This window comes from Chiloscyllium plagiosum, unplaced genomic scaffold, assembly GCF_037043375.1.
Source record: "Chiloscyllium plagiosum isolate Xiang-an unplaced genomic scaffold, Cpla_swu_hap1 HiC_scaffold_32, whole genome shotgun sequence".
In the NCBI taxonomy this organism is placed as follows: domain Eukaryota; kingdom Metazoa; phylum Chordata; class Chondrichthyes; order Orectolobiformes; family Hemiscylliidae; genus Chiloscyllium; species Chiloscyllium plagiosum.
The window spans coordinates 18589237-18602561 of record NW_028270170.1 but is presented as its reverse complement, the minus strand read 5'-3'; the positions used below and the strand labels follow the sequence as shown (position 1 = coordinate 18602561).

The following is a 13325-nucleotide window of genomic DNA, read 5'->3' as shown; positions in this document are numbered from 1 at the left end:
CCTGTCATAATAACACTTAACAGAGAAACTTGCTTTATTACTTGTGTTATCTCATCTCGCCATAGTGACCTTTCAGCCTTAACCTTACTCTGCTAGTTGGTGTAAGAATGTTCCACTATGGTTATCCCACCCTGCCTTCCACAGAACACAGATTGCCAGTGGTCTTCATGCTTTAACCCTTCCCATGCTTTCATGTTCTTTATTTTCCATAGTATATTGAACTTGGTCAAGCTGGTGGGATACTGGAGATAGGGTGGCCCCCTAGGGTGGTTTATCTCAACAAGAGACAGAATCTTCTATAAGGAAAAGAGAGAAACATGGAATTGGAGAGGATAGGGGAATTAATAAAGGTTACTTTTTTTTTGCAAAGCTCTTCCTCCTTTTCACTTCGAATTACATTGGAAAATGTAATTACATGCCTCAGTGTGACTGGTTGTGCTGTGACTAGATGAGTAGGTTTCAGATGGCTTTATTGGACATACATAAAATGTACAATAAACAAGCTTTGCCATCACAGAGATCCCTTCACCAAGGGAACAGTGAGATGAAAGGCTATTGTTAAAATGTAAATCTCCCATCGTAGTCCCCCTAAAGAGTTCAGCTCCTTGTCAACCTTAATTTAATTCAATAAATTATACCAATCCATCCTCATTCATAGGAAGACAACACTTCTGTGAAATAATTTCCAAAATAACTCACTATTAAACATTTCAGTAGAAAAACTGTTTGTAAAATTGTGTGTTCAATTTACCACTTCTAATGTTGGTTTCTCAGAGGATTTCATTTTGAAATTAATTTACCTCATTAAAAAGGGTTTGTTTTTGTAGTTATGTTAATGTTCTAAAATATCATTAATGCAAAGTGAACAGCAAATTCAGGAAGCTGAAAAAGCTTACTGTACTAACTCTTTTTACTTTGAAAACAGAAGACAGTGCTCCACACAGTACAGCACTTAATTTGGGAGTGGAAAATCAAGATTATCCTTTTCTTTTGAGCTTGCACTTCATATTTTTCCTCCCAATGTACCCTTCACAAGAAGTGCCTCTTTATGAGTGGGTGGTCAGACAAACGTGTCGCTGAGATCCGTCAATTCCATTTTCTAATGAGAAAATGTATAATGTACAAGTCAGTAGTGTTTGTTCCACCCCTTGCTGAATCAGAGACTTGGTGTGTAAGGAATATTTACCTGAATTTTCACCATTACATACTATAATGTGTTGGAGCTGCTGCAGTAAGCCTAGAGTTAGCAAACATCATTATTATACTGTGTGGTTTATCAGAGATCAAGATCTAACAGATATATATACATATTTCATTCTTCCAATCACCAAGTATATTTGCATAAAAGCATTCATTTGGTACATTTGATCGCATCCTTCCAGACCACCTACTGCCTTGTCATTCTAACACTTAATATCCATCTGAATCTTGCTGTTCCTCATCATTGATATGGAGCAACATTAGCTACACTACAGAACTCACTACTGCATTGGAATCTCACATTGCTCTATTATTCAATGCCCTGAGTAGGATTCAAATGGGAGGTGAAAGTTCAACCAACAGAGCCAATTAATGTATGACGAAAACAAGTTAGTTATACCTAGATATGTTGAACAGAATGCGACAACTAATTGTTGACGGTAGCTGCAGTCAGCATTTCAAATCTATGAAAGCTTTTCCTCTTCCACACTTTCTTGGTCCCTGACTAACATTTGTCTTAAAATTGTAAAGGACTAATAAGAAGACAATGTTCTATAGAAAAGAAAGTCATAAAGCTTGGGACTGGAAAAATGATGAAATAAATCAGAAAATAAAGGGTCCCCCATTTAAGGTAAAGTTGAGGAGAATTATTTTTCTGTCCGATAGTCTTGAATCTATGAAATTCTCTTCCTCAGAGAGCAGTGGAGGCTGTATCATTAAATATTTGTAAAGCTGTGGTAGATTGGTTCTTGACTATAAAGGGCTACAAAGTATGTTGAAGGATAGACAGGAAATGGTGTTGAGAGCACAATCACAGAATCCCTACAATGTGGAAGCAAGCCATTTGGCCCATCAAGTCCATGCCAGCTCTTCCAAGAGCATCCCACACAGACCCACTTCATATTTCCCATGGCTAATTCACCTAGCCTACACATCCCTGAACACTGTGGGCATTTTAGCATGACCAACCCACACAACGTTGGACTGTAGGAGGAAACAAGATGGAAATCCATAGGGAGAATGCGTAAACTCCACACAGGCCAAAGCTGGAACTGAACCCAGGTCCCTAGCACTGTGAGGCCGCAGTGTTTAACCACTGACCCAACGTACTGCCCAATCAGATCAACCATGATTTTATCAAATCTTATCAACGAAGCATGCTCAATAAGGTCAAATGACCTATTCTTGCTTCTCATCCAACTATGTTTATGAATTGATGAGGTGATGTCAAGCTTGGGTTTTAAGTATCATTGATGTCCAGCAGTGATGGAAAAAAGTATCAATGTTGAAAAGCAATAGTTTTGAAATTCTAGGAAAGAAGGAACTAGAGAAGGTGGTACAAGGAATTTTGATTTATCCATAGGGAGGAGGCACAAAGTGATGGTGTGTTTGAAAATGAGGATAATTTTACGAGACAGCAAACACTTCAGCAGCAATTTTTGCATTTTTATTTGGCACAAAGAAAGCGCATTTGTACTCAGCAAACTCTTATTTTTGGAACTAGTGTGACAGACAACGACAATTGCTTTCCTGAGTCTCCTGTCAGTCTGCAAAGAGAAAGGTTTCAGAGCTCAACATCAAACATTGGCAGCAAAAATTCTGAACCGTACTGTAGGTTAGTCATAAACATAGAAGATATTGTCAAGTGTCACAGCTGAACTTTTTTGCTGCTTGTGCAAAAACGAAACATAGATACAGAAACCCTGAAATACAGGCTCTACATACAAATACACTGAGCTCCTCTGATGTTAATGCATTGCTCATGTTTACGTTACATCCAAAGTCAAATATTACTACATTTGTGGGAAAGGTCATCTCTTGAATAAATAAATCGTTTGTAACAGGGGTTTTACAGTTAAGAGTTTTACATGCTACATTATCAATCCAATGTCAAATTTACCTATAGCCAAGCTGCACTTAGGTGAGATCCATCTCAACTGCAAGTCTAGCTCTGCTGACAATCTGTAGGAATTGCCCAATGTACCTAATTGCAAGCTCTCCTCCTCCATCACCTCAGGCAGTTAGATTCATGCCAATAAGTCAATATAAACGTGCGTAACAGAGACAGAGCAAAAGATTTTTTTAAGTTTCTGTTGAAACCCAGAGCACGACCACAATTCCACAGACTCATACACGATCACATGGGATCTTGACACGCCCAGTGACAGTCTGAATTCCAAAGACAATGCCATCAGAAATATGAGTAAGATGGATAGGCTATTGCACCTCTTGTTGCACCACACATTGTGAAATAGCATTGCAATTTACCTGGGCATTATTAGTAAACAAGGCAGCTCTATCATAATACCACTACATGCATCCAACAATGACATAATTAAAGTCTGGGAACAGCCTTGTGAACTATTGATGTAAGTCCATATTATCCAAAAAAATCATAAGGTGGAACGTTTGATTTAAAAAACAGTCAAAGACATATGTGAAATATATGGTGTCTCTTAGGGGCATGATTTCAGAGTTGAAACCTTCATTCCATTAAGAACTTAGCTATATAAAGAAAGAAAAGCTTTCATTCATAACACTCTTTTAATGATTTCTGGGTCTCCTAAAGTATTTGACAGCTAATTACATACTTTTGAAGCATGGTGTTCTTTTTATAAAGCAACGTGGTGGCAATCTGTGCACACCAAGCAGGTTATAACTTGGTACTGCTAGTTGAGGAATACATGTTGGAGAGAATGTCAAGTGACTGCTTGTTTTGCCAAACATGACCAATTGTTTGGCTATTGGCAAGGGTCTTTGTTTAACATGGCACCCGAAAGCTAGTGCCTCTAACAATTCAGCAACCTTTCCCTTATGACTTGCTCCCACCCATTCTCCACCATACTACAACAAAGTGCCACCCTCAGATCTATATTCACATTATGGAGGAGGGCTTAGGTTCACAAATTATGGACACGTGTGAAAAGAGTGTTCTCATCCAAGGTTGCACGTCCCCAACAATAGTTGCCATAGATAGTTAATCCCTCTTCTTTTATTTATTCCCATCCCTAATTGTCCTTGGGAAATAATGGTGAGCTTCCTTGAACTGTTGCAGTCTATGTTCTGTAGCTCGGTCCACAATGCTGTTAGGGAGAGAATTTTGACCCAACAACATATTCTCATGGAAGCAGTGTGTGTGTATCCATTTATTGGTCATGACTGTTGGGCCAAATGGCCTGTTTCCATACTGTAGGGAATCTCATCTAAAGAACAATGTAATGTCTGTCTTCAAATACAGCGATAGCTCAGTTGGCTGGACAGCTGGTTAGCAATGTGGAGTGATTTGGGTTCAATTCCCATGAAGGATTCTCCTTCTCATCCTCTCCCCTCCACCTAAGATCTGGTGACCCTCAAGTTAAGGCACCACCAGTTGTCTTTCTCTAATGAGTGAGCAGCCCTATGGGACTGTGGTTACTTTATTTCAAGTAGGGTTTGGAAGTAATCTGAATGGGGATCTCTTCAGTCCAAGTTTCAGATGCTTAGTTTCCTTCCACCTTACAATTTTCAAGTATAGTAATTCCTCATTTGTTCCATTATTTCATTGCAGCCACAATAAAGAACATGTATTCTTTTAGTGCCAATGGTTTGTTCTAGCTGCTGTCCTTTAGCCAAGATGCACCCAGCAAGTACAGCTCTTGCCCTCTGCAAGAAGTCACCACCAGAAAGACCACCACCCAAAGACTTAGGCCCAATGATTGGGGCAACCTTTCACTTGCTCCTCCATTTCTACTCTCCACACCACCACTCCATCCTCACCCCACCCATTCTTCTCCTCCTCACTCCTCTCCACACTTCCTTCTCCCCTTTTCCACCTCAATTTTACTGACTAAATATCTAGGGTCTGCCATCAATATCACCTAGAACTCAAATTACTTCTTGGTTATTTCTAACTCAGTCTTCTGCCTTTAGATGCAGCCCAGTCACTTAGAGACTAGGCAGCAAGTAAATGTGATCTCATTTTCATACTTATTTTGTTTGTAACATTATTGTATTTAGGTATCTAGGAACTTAGGAACAGAATGTATTTCAACATACAGTATAAAGTTTAATTACCATTTTCTTAAGAGAAACACCCAAAAACAACAGTTTTTACTTCAGCTTAATGGGAAAACCTGGTTTGTTTAACATTGCTCTTCCTAGAATCACACTTTTGAAGAATGCAACTATAATTTGAAGTGAGGAATTACTGCACCGTTGAAGGGATTAGTCTTTGTTCCTTCTACTCTGTTCAAAACCTGAAGGCTTATGTATATGAAACAGCTGGCGTGCGGTGTCCAAAGTAATTCACATTAGAGAAATCCAGACAAATTGGATTTTGGCAATCCTTTCATCTCATTATTTCATGTGGGATGTAACTTGGTGGGGTAGAGTTCCAATCAAATAAAACTGGAATTGTGACGAGGCTAAATCCCTACTCAGAGGTTTCTCAGCTGCATCCCAAATTACTTAGCACTGGAGTATGTCATTAACCGAAGCCGAGCACATGATTTTCTAGTTTCTGTTGAAACCCTCTAAAATTTCACAGACTCATGAACAGGATCATATCATAGCATGGACACACCCAACAATAAACTGAATTCCAAAGGAAATGCCATCAGAAACATGAGTATCATGGTAATGATTTCTGAATCTCAGTTACTATATTCCTCACACATGGGAACAGTGAGATTCGAGTAGCAACCCATTTATCGTCCAGTCTGTTGCTCCCGTGGGAATGCCAGTGAGTCCTTCTGGGATTGAGTGCTGTTAAATGTTTCAACAATCAAGTCACACGAACATTCAGTGAAAGCCAGACTTGCTCTCAATCATCAGCAAAGTGTTATCAGTGGTGCTGTCAAGCGACACTTACATGGCAATGTAAGTGAGCAGTTTGGGCTATTTGGCTCCTGACCTCATTACACCTTTGGTCCAAACATAGACAAAGAGCTAAACTCAAGAGGTGAGATAAGAGTGACTTGACATAAAAACAGCATTTTACCACATACGGCATCTTGGGTCCCTAGCAAAACTGGAATCACTAGGAATCAAGGAAAACTTTCCACTGGCTGGAGTCATGCCTTGCATTAAAAAAGATAGACTGTCTGTGTGGAGATTGCACATTCTCCCCATGTCTGTGTGGGTTTCCTCCAGGTGCTCCGATTTCCTCCTACAGTCCAAAGATATGCAGGTTAAGTGAATTGGCCATGCTAAATTGCCCATAGTATTCGGTGCATTAGTCAGGGGTAATTGTAGGGAAATGGGTCTGGGTGGGTTATTCTTCAGAGGGTCAGTATGGACTTTTTTAGATTAGATTAGATTCCCTACAGTGTGGAAACAGGCCCTTCAGCCCAACAAGTCCACACCGACCCTCCGAAGAGTAACACACCCAGACCCATTTATCCCTGACTAATGCACCTAACACTATGGGCAATTTAGCACGGTCAATTCATCTAAACCGCACATCTTTTGGATTGTGGGAGGAAACCGGTGCACCTGGAGGAAACCCACACAGACATGGGGAGAATGTGCAAACTCCACACAGACAGTTGCCAGAGGCTGAATTTGAAACTGGGTCCCAGGTACTGTGAGGCAGCAGTGCTAACCACTGAGCCACTGTGACTTGTTGGGCCGAAGGGTCTGTATCCACACTGTAGGGAATCTAATCTATTCTAATCACAGATGCAATATACAGACCAATCACCTCAGTCCCAGAACATGACTACAGGAGTTCCTTAGGGTAGTATTCTAAATCCAACCATCTACAGCTGTTTCATCAATAACCTTCTTTTCATAAGATTATAAGACCATAAGACATAGGAGTGGAGTTGGGGTGTTTGCTGATGATTGTACAATGTTTAGCACCATTTGTGATTCTTTGGATCCTGATGCAGTCCATGGCAATATGTAGTAAGGTCAGGACAACATTCAGGCTTGGGCTGATTAGTCGCAAGTAAATTTGCAATACACAAGTGCTAGACAATGATCATTTCAAATAACACAGAATCTGACCCCTTGACATTCAATGGTATTATCATCACTGAATTCCCACTATCATCCTGAGGAGGAGGATTATTGAGCAGAAACTGAACTGAACCAACCAAATACTGTAGCTTCAAGAGTAGATCAGAGGTTGGAAATTCTGCAGGGAGCAACTCACGTCAACTCAATTCCCGAAAGCCAGTCCACTCTCCCCCACTAAGTCATACAGCATCTTGACTTGGAACTATAATGCTGTTTCCCCACTATCACCTGGAACACCTTTCCCAAAATCAATGTGGGCATACCTACACCACATGGACTGCAACAGTTCAACATGTCAGCTCACCACCATGTTCTAAGGCAATTATGGATGAACAAATGCTGGCCTTGCCAATAACACCCACCGCCCAAGAAAAAAAATGAAATGTGATACTGTGGAGACTTTAAAACATTAATGTCAGTGATTACTTTTTCTTACCAGTCACTATAAACAAGTCACCTAATTAAGCTGGGGAACCAGTCAAACCTTTTTCAAATGAATCCCTCATTAATTTAAAGCAGACAATTTGATTTGTATCTTTGAGCTCACCTCACGGAAACCACCATGTGATCAAAAATAATAATAGTTCAGTTCACTTAAAAGCACATGGAGACAGAATTTATTTACTGCAACTATAACATTGCAGAAAGAAAGCTCCAAGGCCTTACAGCATGACTTTAGCATGTAGATGCTCAGCAAGCATTTACTGTGTTAAAGGCACACTTCTGTACAATAAGCAAAGCAAGCCTCCCCCACAATCCCACATCCGCACATTTTTAGCCTTATGGAGGGGCCTGTTTGGACTCCTGTAGCTTTTCTACTCTTGAAAACTATTACTTTTCATCAGAGTTTATAAGTCAGATAAAAATAAAAACAGCAAATATTGGAAAGGATTTGCAATAAGTTTTGACAACATTCAGACCTTTGAAAACCATGCAAGGATATCTTTGTTTGTTGTCAGATCTCAAGTATTTTTCTGGCTTGAATTAGAGTCAAAGCCTTTGGCATATTTTTGGAATGGAATTGGCAGTAATGGCAGAAGCTGAGAGCACAAGCTGGAGACTAGATTTATGATGAACTGACAGAAGACACTCATGACTGCCTTGAATTTTCATCAGTAAAGAAATGTATTAACACATTTGCATGAAATTCCTTTGCCTGATACATTAAAGTGTTTATTTTAAATGGTATATGCACCTTGTTAGAATAGCAGACAGTGTAATTACGGACATAACATTAATGCATTCAGGCTGATATCTCAAGCTTCCATGCACAAAGAGTTTAAATACCTTCTAATGATGATATCAGTGAAAAATCTCTGCTGATGCAAAATGAGCATCCCATCTTTAACACGGTGAAGTTACATTAAGGGCACATTTGCACAAAAAGTGCACTTTACAGTGGGCTTCAGCAATAGCACAACCACAGCTCCAAACCAGAGTTAAGTTCTAACAGAAGTGGTACAAAACTTCAAGAAGGAGGGATCACATTGTTTCACCTCAGAGACAGTTCAAATCTTGGGTCACAGCTGAGTTACCCTTCAGGTTCAGCAGCAGTGCAATGTTTTTCAGCTTCAAACGAGAGCTAATGTGAATGTGAATACAGTCCAGATAACCCAATTAACCTGGCAGTGAAACTAATTCAAAGAATGGTACTTTGAATAAAGTGGTGCAAATAATGCAGAAGAATGACAACATAGAACTAAACAAAAATCAGATTGTCAGGTCATTTCTAATAAACGATTTTGAATTAAAAAGAGACAGACTATACAAATATGAACAAGAGGAATTTAACTCTTCTAAAAGTTCAAGTTTTGTTGAAAGATTGATGTTTAGATCGATTGGCTCCTGTAAGTGAGGAGTGAAGAAATAGAATTTCGCCTTTGACTGACCCATTATTAAATCAAGCCTGAACACACCATCAGAAAGGACACCACTCAAATTGAATCCCTTCCATTTGAGAACCATTTCGTTCCCATTTGGACTGATTCAGGTTGACAGTGCCTCCTGAATAAATTCAAGGGAAAGTTTTCATGGTGGACAAAATCTTTCACAATGACAGAAATTCAGACAGTATAGCTCTGCAAGATTCAGGCTATAGCAGATGGAAAATACAAGTACTTTAAAATGCTGCTCATTTCTGATCAAGAGGGTAGTGTGCTCTAACTCAATATGCACCACAAGGTCAAAGTAACCAACATCTCAAAGATGTGAGTTTAATAAGAAGACTGTGATTTCATGAATTGATTTAAAAAACACACAAATTTAGTAGAGGTATCTGACATGAGGCTGTTCATGAGGATTCAACTCCTATTTCATATTTAAAGGTAGATTTCTACAATAATTTCTCAACGGGGGCACGGACTGTGAAGGATGGGTGGTTGTGGGGGAGGTTGGTTTGAATTGTGGAAGCATTAATTTAGTCCTTATGAATGGACAGAGGATTTCACTTCCGGTATCAAAACAGAGCAGAGTTTTATCCCATTGTGGTTAAAAATCCACCATCTTGGCTACCTGGTAAATCCATTCCATTTCAATTTAAAGTGGCCATGCTTTGACTTGTGTTGCAGTGGCAAGTATTAGACACAGTTGCCCTCACCTGCTACCTGTATCAACTGAAAGGAATTACCATTCTGTTGGTATATCTTAATTAACACACTCTGATTCAACAGAGCAACTCTTACAAGTAGATGTGCTCCAACTTTCCCAGGGCAAGTGCCAACAGATAGGTGACAGTTTCATCCGTTCATAATGAGTGATCACAATGGAATGTACATCTAGGTGAGTTTTAATTCACCGTGGATAATCAGCTTTGTGCTACAGGGGATATTCAAACACAGCAAGAATAATAAATACCTGGGAGTGGCTTTAGAATGTCATGCAAATCAAAACTAGATTTCTTGCATTAGCTAGAGATGGGGAGGGAGTGATGAAGGTCTGTCAGGGCTCCCCATCTATTGTGAAGAAAGTCTTTGGACGCAAAATATTAACTCTGTTGCCTCTCAGCAGAGCTGTACTTGCTGTTTTAGGCTCCGCAGTATCTGTGTTTATTTTCCCTCCAGTGGGTGCTGTTGGAAAGCTGACCTGTAATAATGCTGGATAGAAGCAGGAAATAGGCCCAAGTGTGTTGCCAGCCCATCCAACCAGCCTGTCAAATCGCACAGAGTAAAGGCTCCCACAGAAAGAAGCAGCACTTAAACTCAATACACAAGAGCCAATGATGCAAGTGAGACCCAGTCCCGGCTTAGGCCAGCACCATCAACCACAAGAAGGAAATTGCCAAATCTAATAAGAAAAAGGCTGTAATTCACTACTTTCTATGTAGTGTTATGAAAAAAGATAATGCTAGATATACTCAACTATGTTATTTTATTGAAGGTGTGTTTTGTTTAATTAAATGACAGTTTCTGCTATCAAGTGATATACAGTGAATCAACAGTTCTGAGGCTTAAAATGTATTTGTTTCTAGTATATGGTTTGAACTGGAAACACCATTAGCTGACAAGATCTATTATAGTAGAACAAGAATTCTCCAGTCAATGGTTCTAATTGGTAACAGACCATTTTTAAAAAAAAAATGGAATTATTTATTGTAAAATGAAAAAAAAACATTGAAGCAATTCAAAATGGGCTGACACTGGGTAGGCTGAGTCAGAGTCAGTCTCATACCTGACCACTCTCAGCAGCAGAGGTTACAATCGACTGTCTCGCCACTTGCCCTTGAGGGGAATGACAAGGTGGTTCAATAGTCAGCTCAAGTGCATCAAGAAATGATCACACACAATTTCACCCCAGTGCAGCAAACCCAGTGACAACTGTCACAGGAAGCTTAGGTTACACGAAAGGTCACCTTTGATTTTTTCCTTCAGTTACACTTGTGCTACATAAGTGCTCACGGGCAAATTATATGAATGCAGCTCTTTTAACCCATAGTTGCCAATGGCTATTTCTAACAAATTATGTGTTGGCCACTTAGAGGTCTGTCTTCAAAAGGGCCATTCACAAATTCCAATTGCTGATACAAATCTGATCCTTGCCCTAAAAATTCAGAGAGTTTGATGAGGTGTTGTACTTGGGGACAAAATTATAAATTCACAACGAATTGAGTAATGCAATGCATTCTGATACTGCACCTCTTAACCGTAGTACTGAGCATGATTGAGAAAGAACATGTATACCGCACCCATGATTCTGTTCAGCTGATGTCTCCTTTAGAAGAGAAATTTCAAATCACTAATATTTCAATTGAGATGCACAGCTACAGAAAATTTACCCTGATCCCGAAACATTTGGAAAGAGAGCTAAATTTAAGACAAAATCTTTAATTCTAGGGACTCACCCTGATACGAAGTGTCATTTTTCTGTAGGTCAGTGTAGGCCAGTACAGGATTAGCAGCAAGCTTTCCATTATTGAGTTATGAAGGCACAGTCGCACTGCAGGGAAGTTTCAGTCCTGCAATTACTGTATCATTTTGAGGAATGTAAAGTCTCCTAATGGATTAGGAATGATAAACTTGCACAAAATTCTCTATCAGAGTCTATGCAAGTTCAATAAAACTATTGATGGAAATGCTTAAATTCTGAAGATAATGAAATAATTGGGATATTATAGTTTGTGTATTTGTTAAAACCCAATAGAGTTTGTTTTAAAAGGCAATACTCAAAGTGAGTGTCATAGATTTTTACTACGCAACACAAAAAAAAGCTATCACTGCCAACAATCACTCCCAAAGTCCTCGTAGAAATCCAGCTCTCAATACAAACAGCCCACATCTCCCTTAGCAACACAGTTTCACAAACATTCAAACACTTGGTTAATCTTCCTCTTCATTAGTTCCTTTGCACAAGAAGCCAACATAGCAACAGTCAATCTGCAAGCCTCATAAATAAGCAACAGCTCTCTGGATTCAGAAATAGCCAGTTTTGAGGCCTAGGCTGAAGGAAAAGCCTTAGCCGACCTTGGACTAGGCAACAATCCTGTTGCTTCTGTGCCAGTTTACTGTACAAAATGCACAATAAATACAAATAATGATAAGTTCGTTCTTCACATCATGGAGCAACTTTTAGCACGGTCCTTTCTGATCTCGGATCCATCCAGTAAGTCAGTCCTCCCAGGCATTTGCGACACCCTCTTTAATCCTCGCTTGGAATTGCTGCGTTTCAGATTTTTCTGCATCTTATTTACAGAAGCCAGGGTTGTAACGTGGAAAACATCACGGACACTGTTCTCAGAAACTTTAGATGAACATTCCACATAGGCCGTTGCTCCTATTTGGCGAGCCACTGTACTGCCCTATAAAAGAGATGGAGGGGTCGGGAGAGGAGAAAACCATAATGTCAACCTTCACTGAATAAAGAAAAGCATGAAATGTGTGCTTCACATTTAATTAACCTTCATCCATTATGTTGTCCAATACAAGTAATTTGAGCACAGCATGAAATGGCATCCAAGCAGCATTAATTCAAGAGCATGTCAAAATAGCTGAAGTAAAGCTTAGGTTTGCTGTGTTTTAAATGCTGCTTTAGGAATTGGATGACCTTTGCGTTCTTATTTGAGAGAACAGAAGCTCACTTGTGAGGAACGTATTACGGTGAAAATTCAGATTAAGTCAAGCTGGGTCTTTCCCTCCCAGCGCCCTATTGCTCTTGTTCTGCCGTTCCATGCTAGGAGCAATCCCCATAAGGAGCACTGAGGAGCCATTAACTTTTGTACGTGAGCGTAGTTCCATGCTCTTGGGTGGGGGGAGAAAATCTAAAGGGCTTTGTGAGGGTTAACACCAATTAAAAGACTCTAAACAGAATCATTGCCTTTTCCACATGATTAAGTAAACCTTAATGACTGCATTTTGACAGAACAAATGAAAGGAATGAATGTTTATAAATGGGCGTTATTTGTGTTCTCCATAGATTATGTTGAAATTTTATTTGTTCTAAAAATCTTATGTACATTCAAATTATTGCCCAAATCCATTAAAATGAAGTTAATGGCTATTACGGGAACTGTTAATGTGAAAAAAAAGAGCATACTTTAATCCAAACGATTAGTGTGTTGAAGGCAGGCTAGAGTGTGAACGAGTCGAAGCTTTTGTCCGAAAAAAAATTTGTGCAGAGTACAACAATATTCTTAT

General features: G+C 39.5%; 1 protein-coding gene across 1 annotated transcript in view; it reads right to left on the bottom strand.

Moving 5' to 3' along the window:
* Positions 1-2631: 2631 nt before the first annotated feature.
* rnd2 (Rho family GTPase 2) overlaps positions 2632-13325 on the bottom strand; it is a 74598-nt gene continuing 63904 nt past the window's right edge. The window contains exon 5 of the mRNA XM_043675017.2: positions 2632-12490. Coding sequence (XP_043530952.1) covers positions 12242-12490 — 249 coding nt within the window. The 3' untranslated portion in view covers positions 2632-12241. The remainder of the gene's footprint in view (positions 12491-13325) is intronic.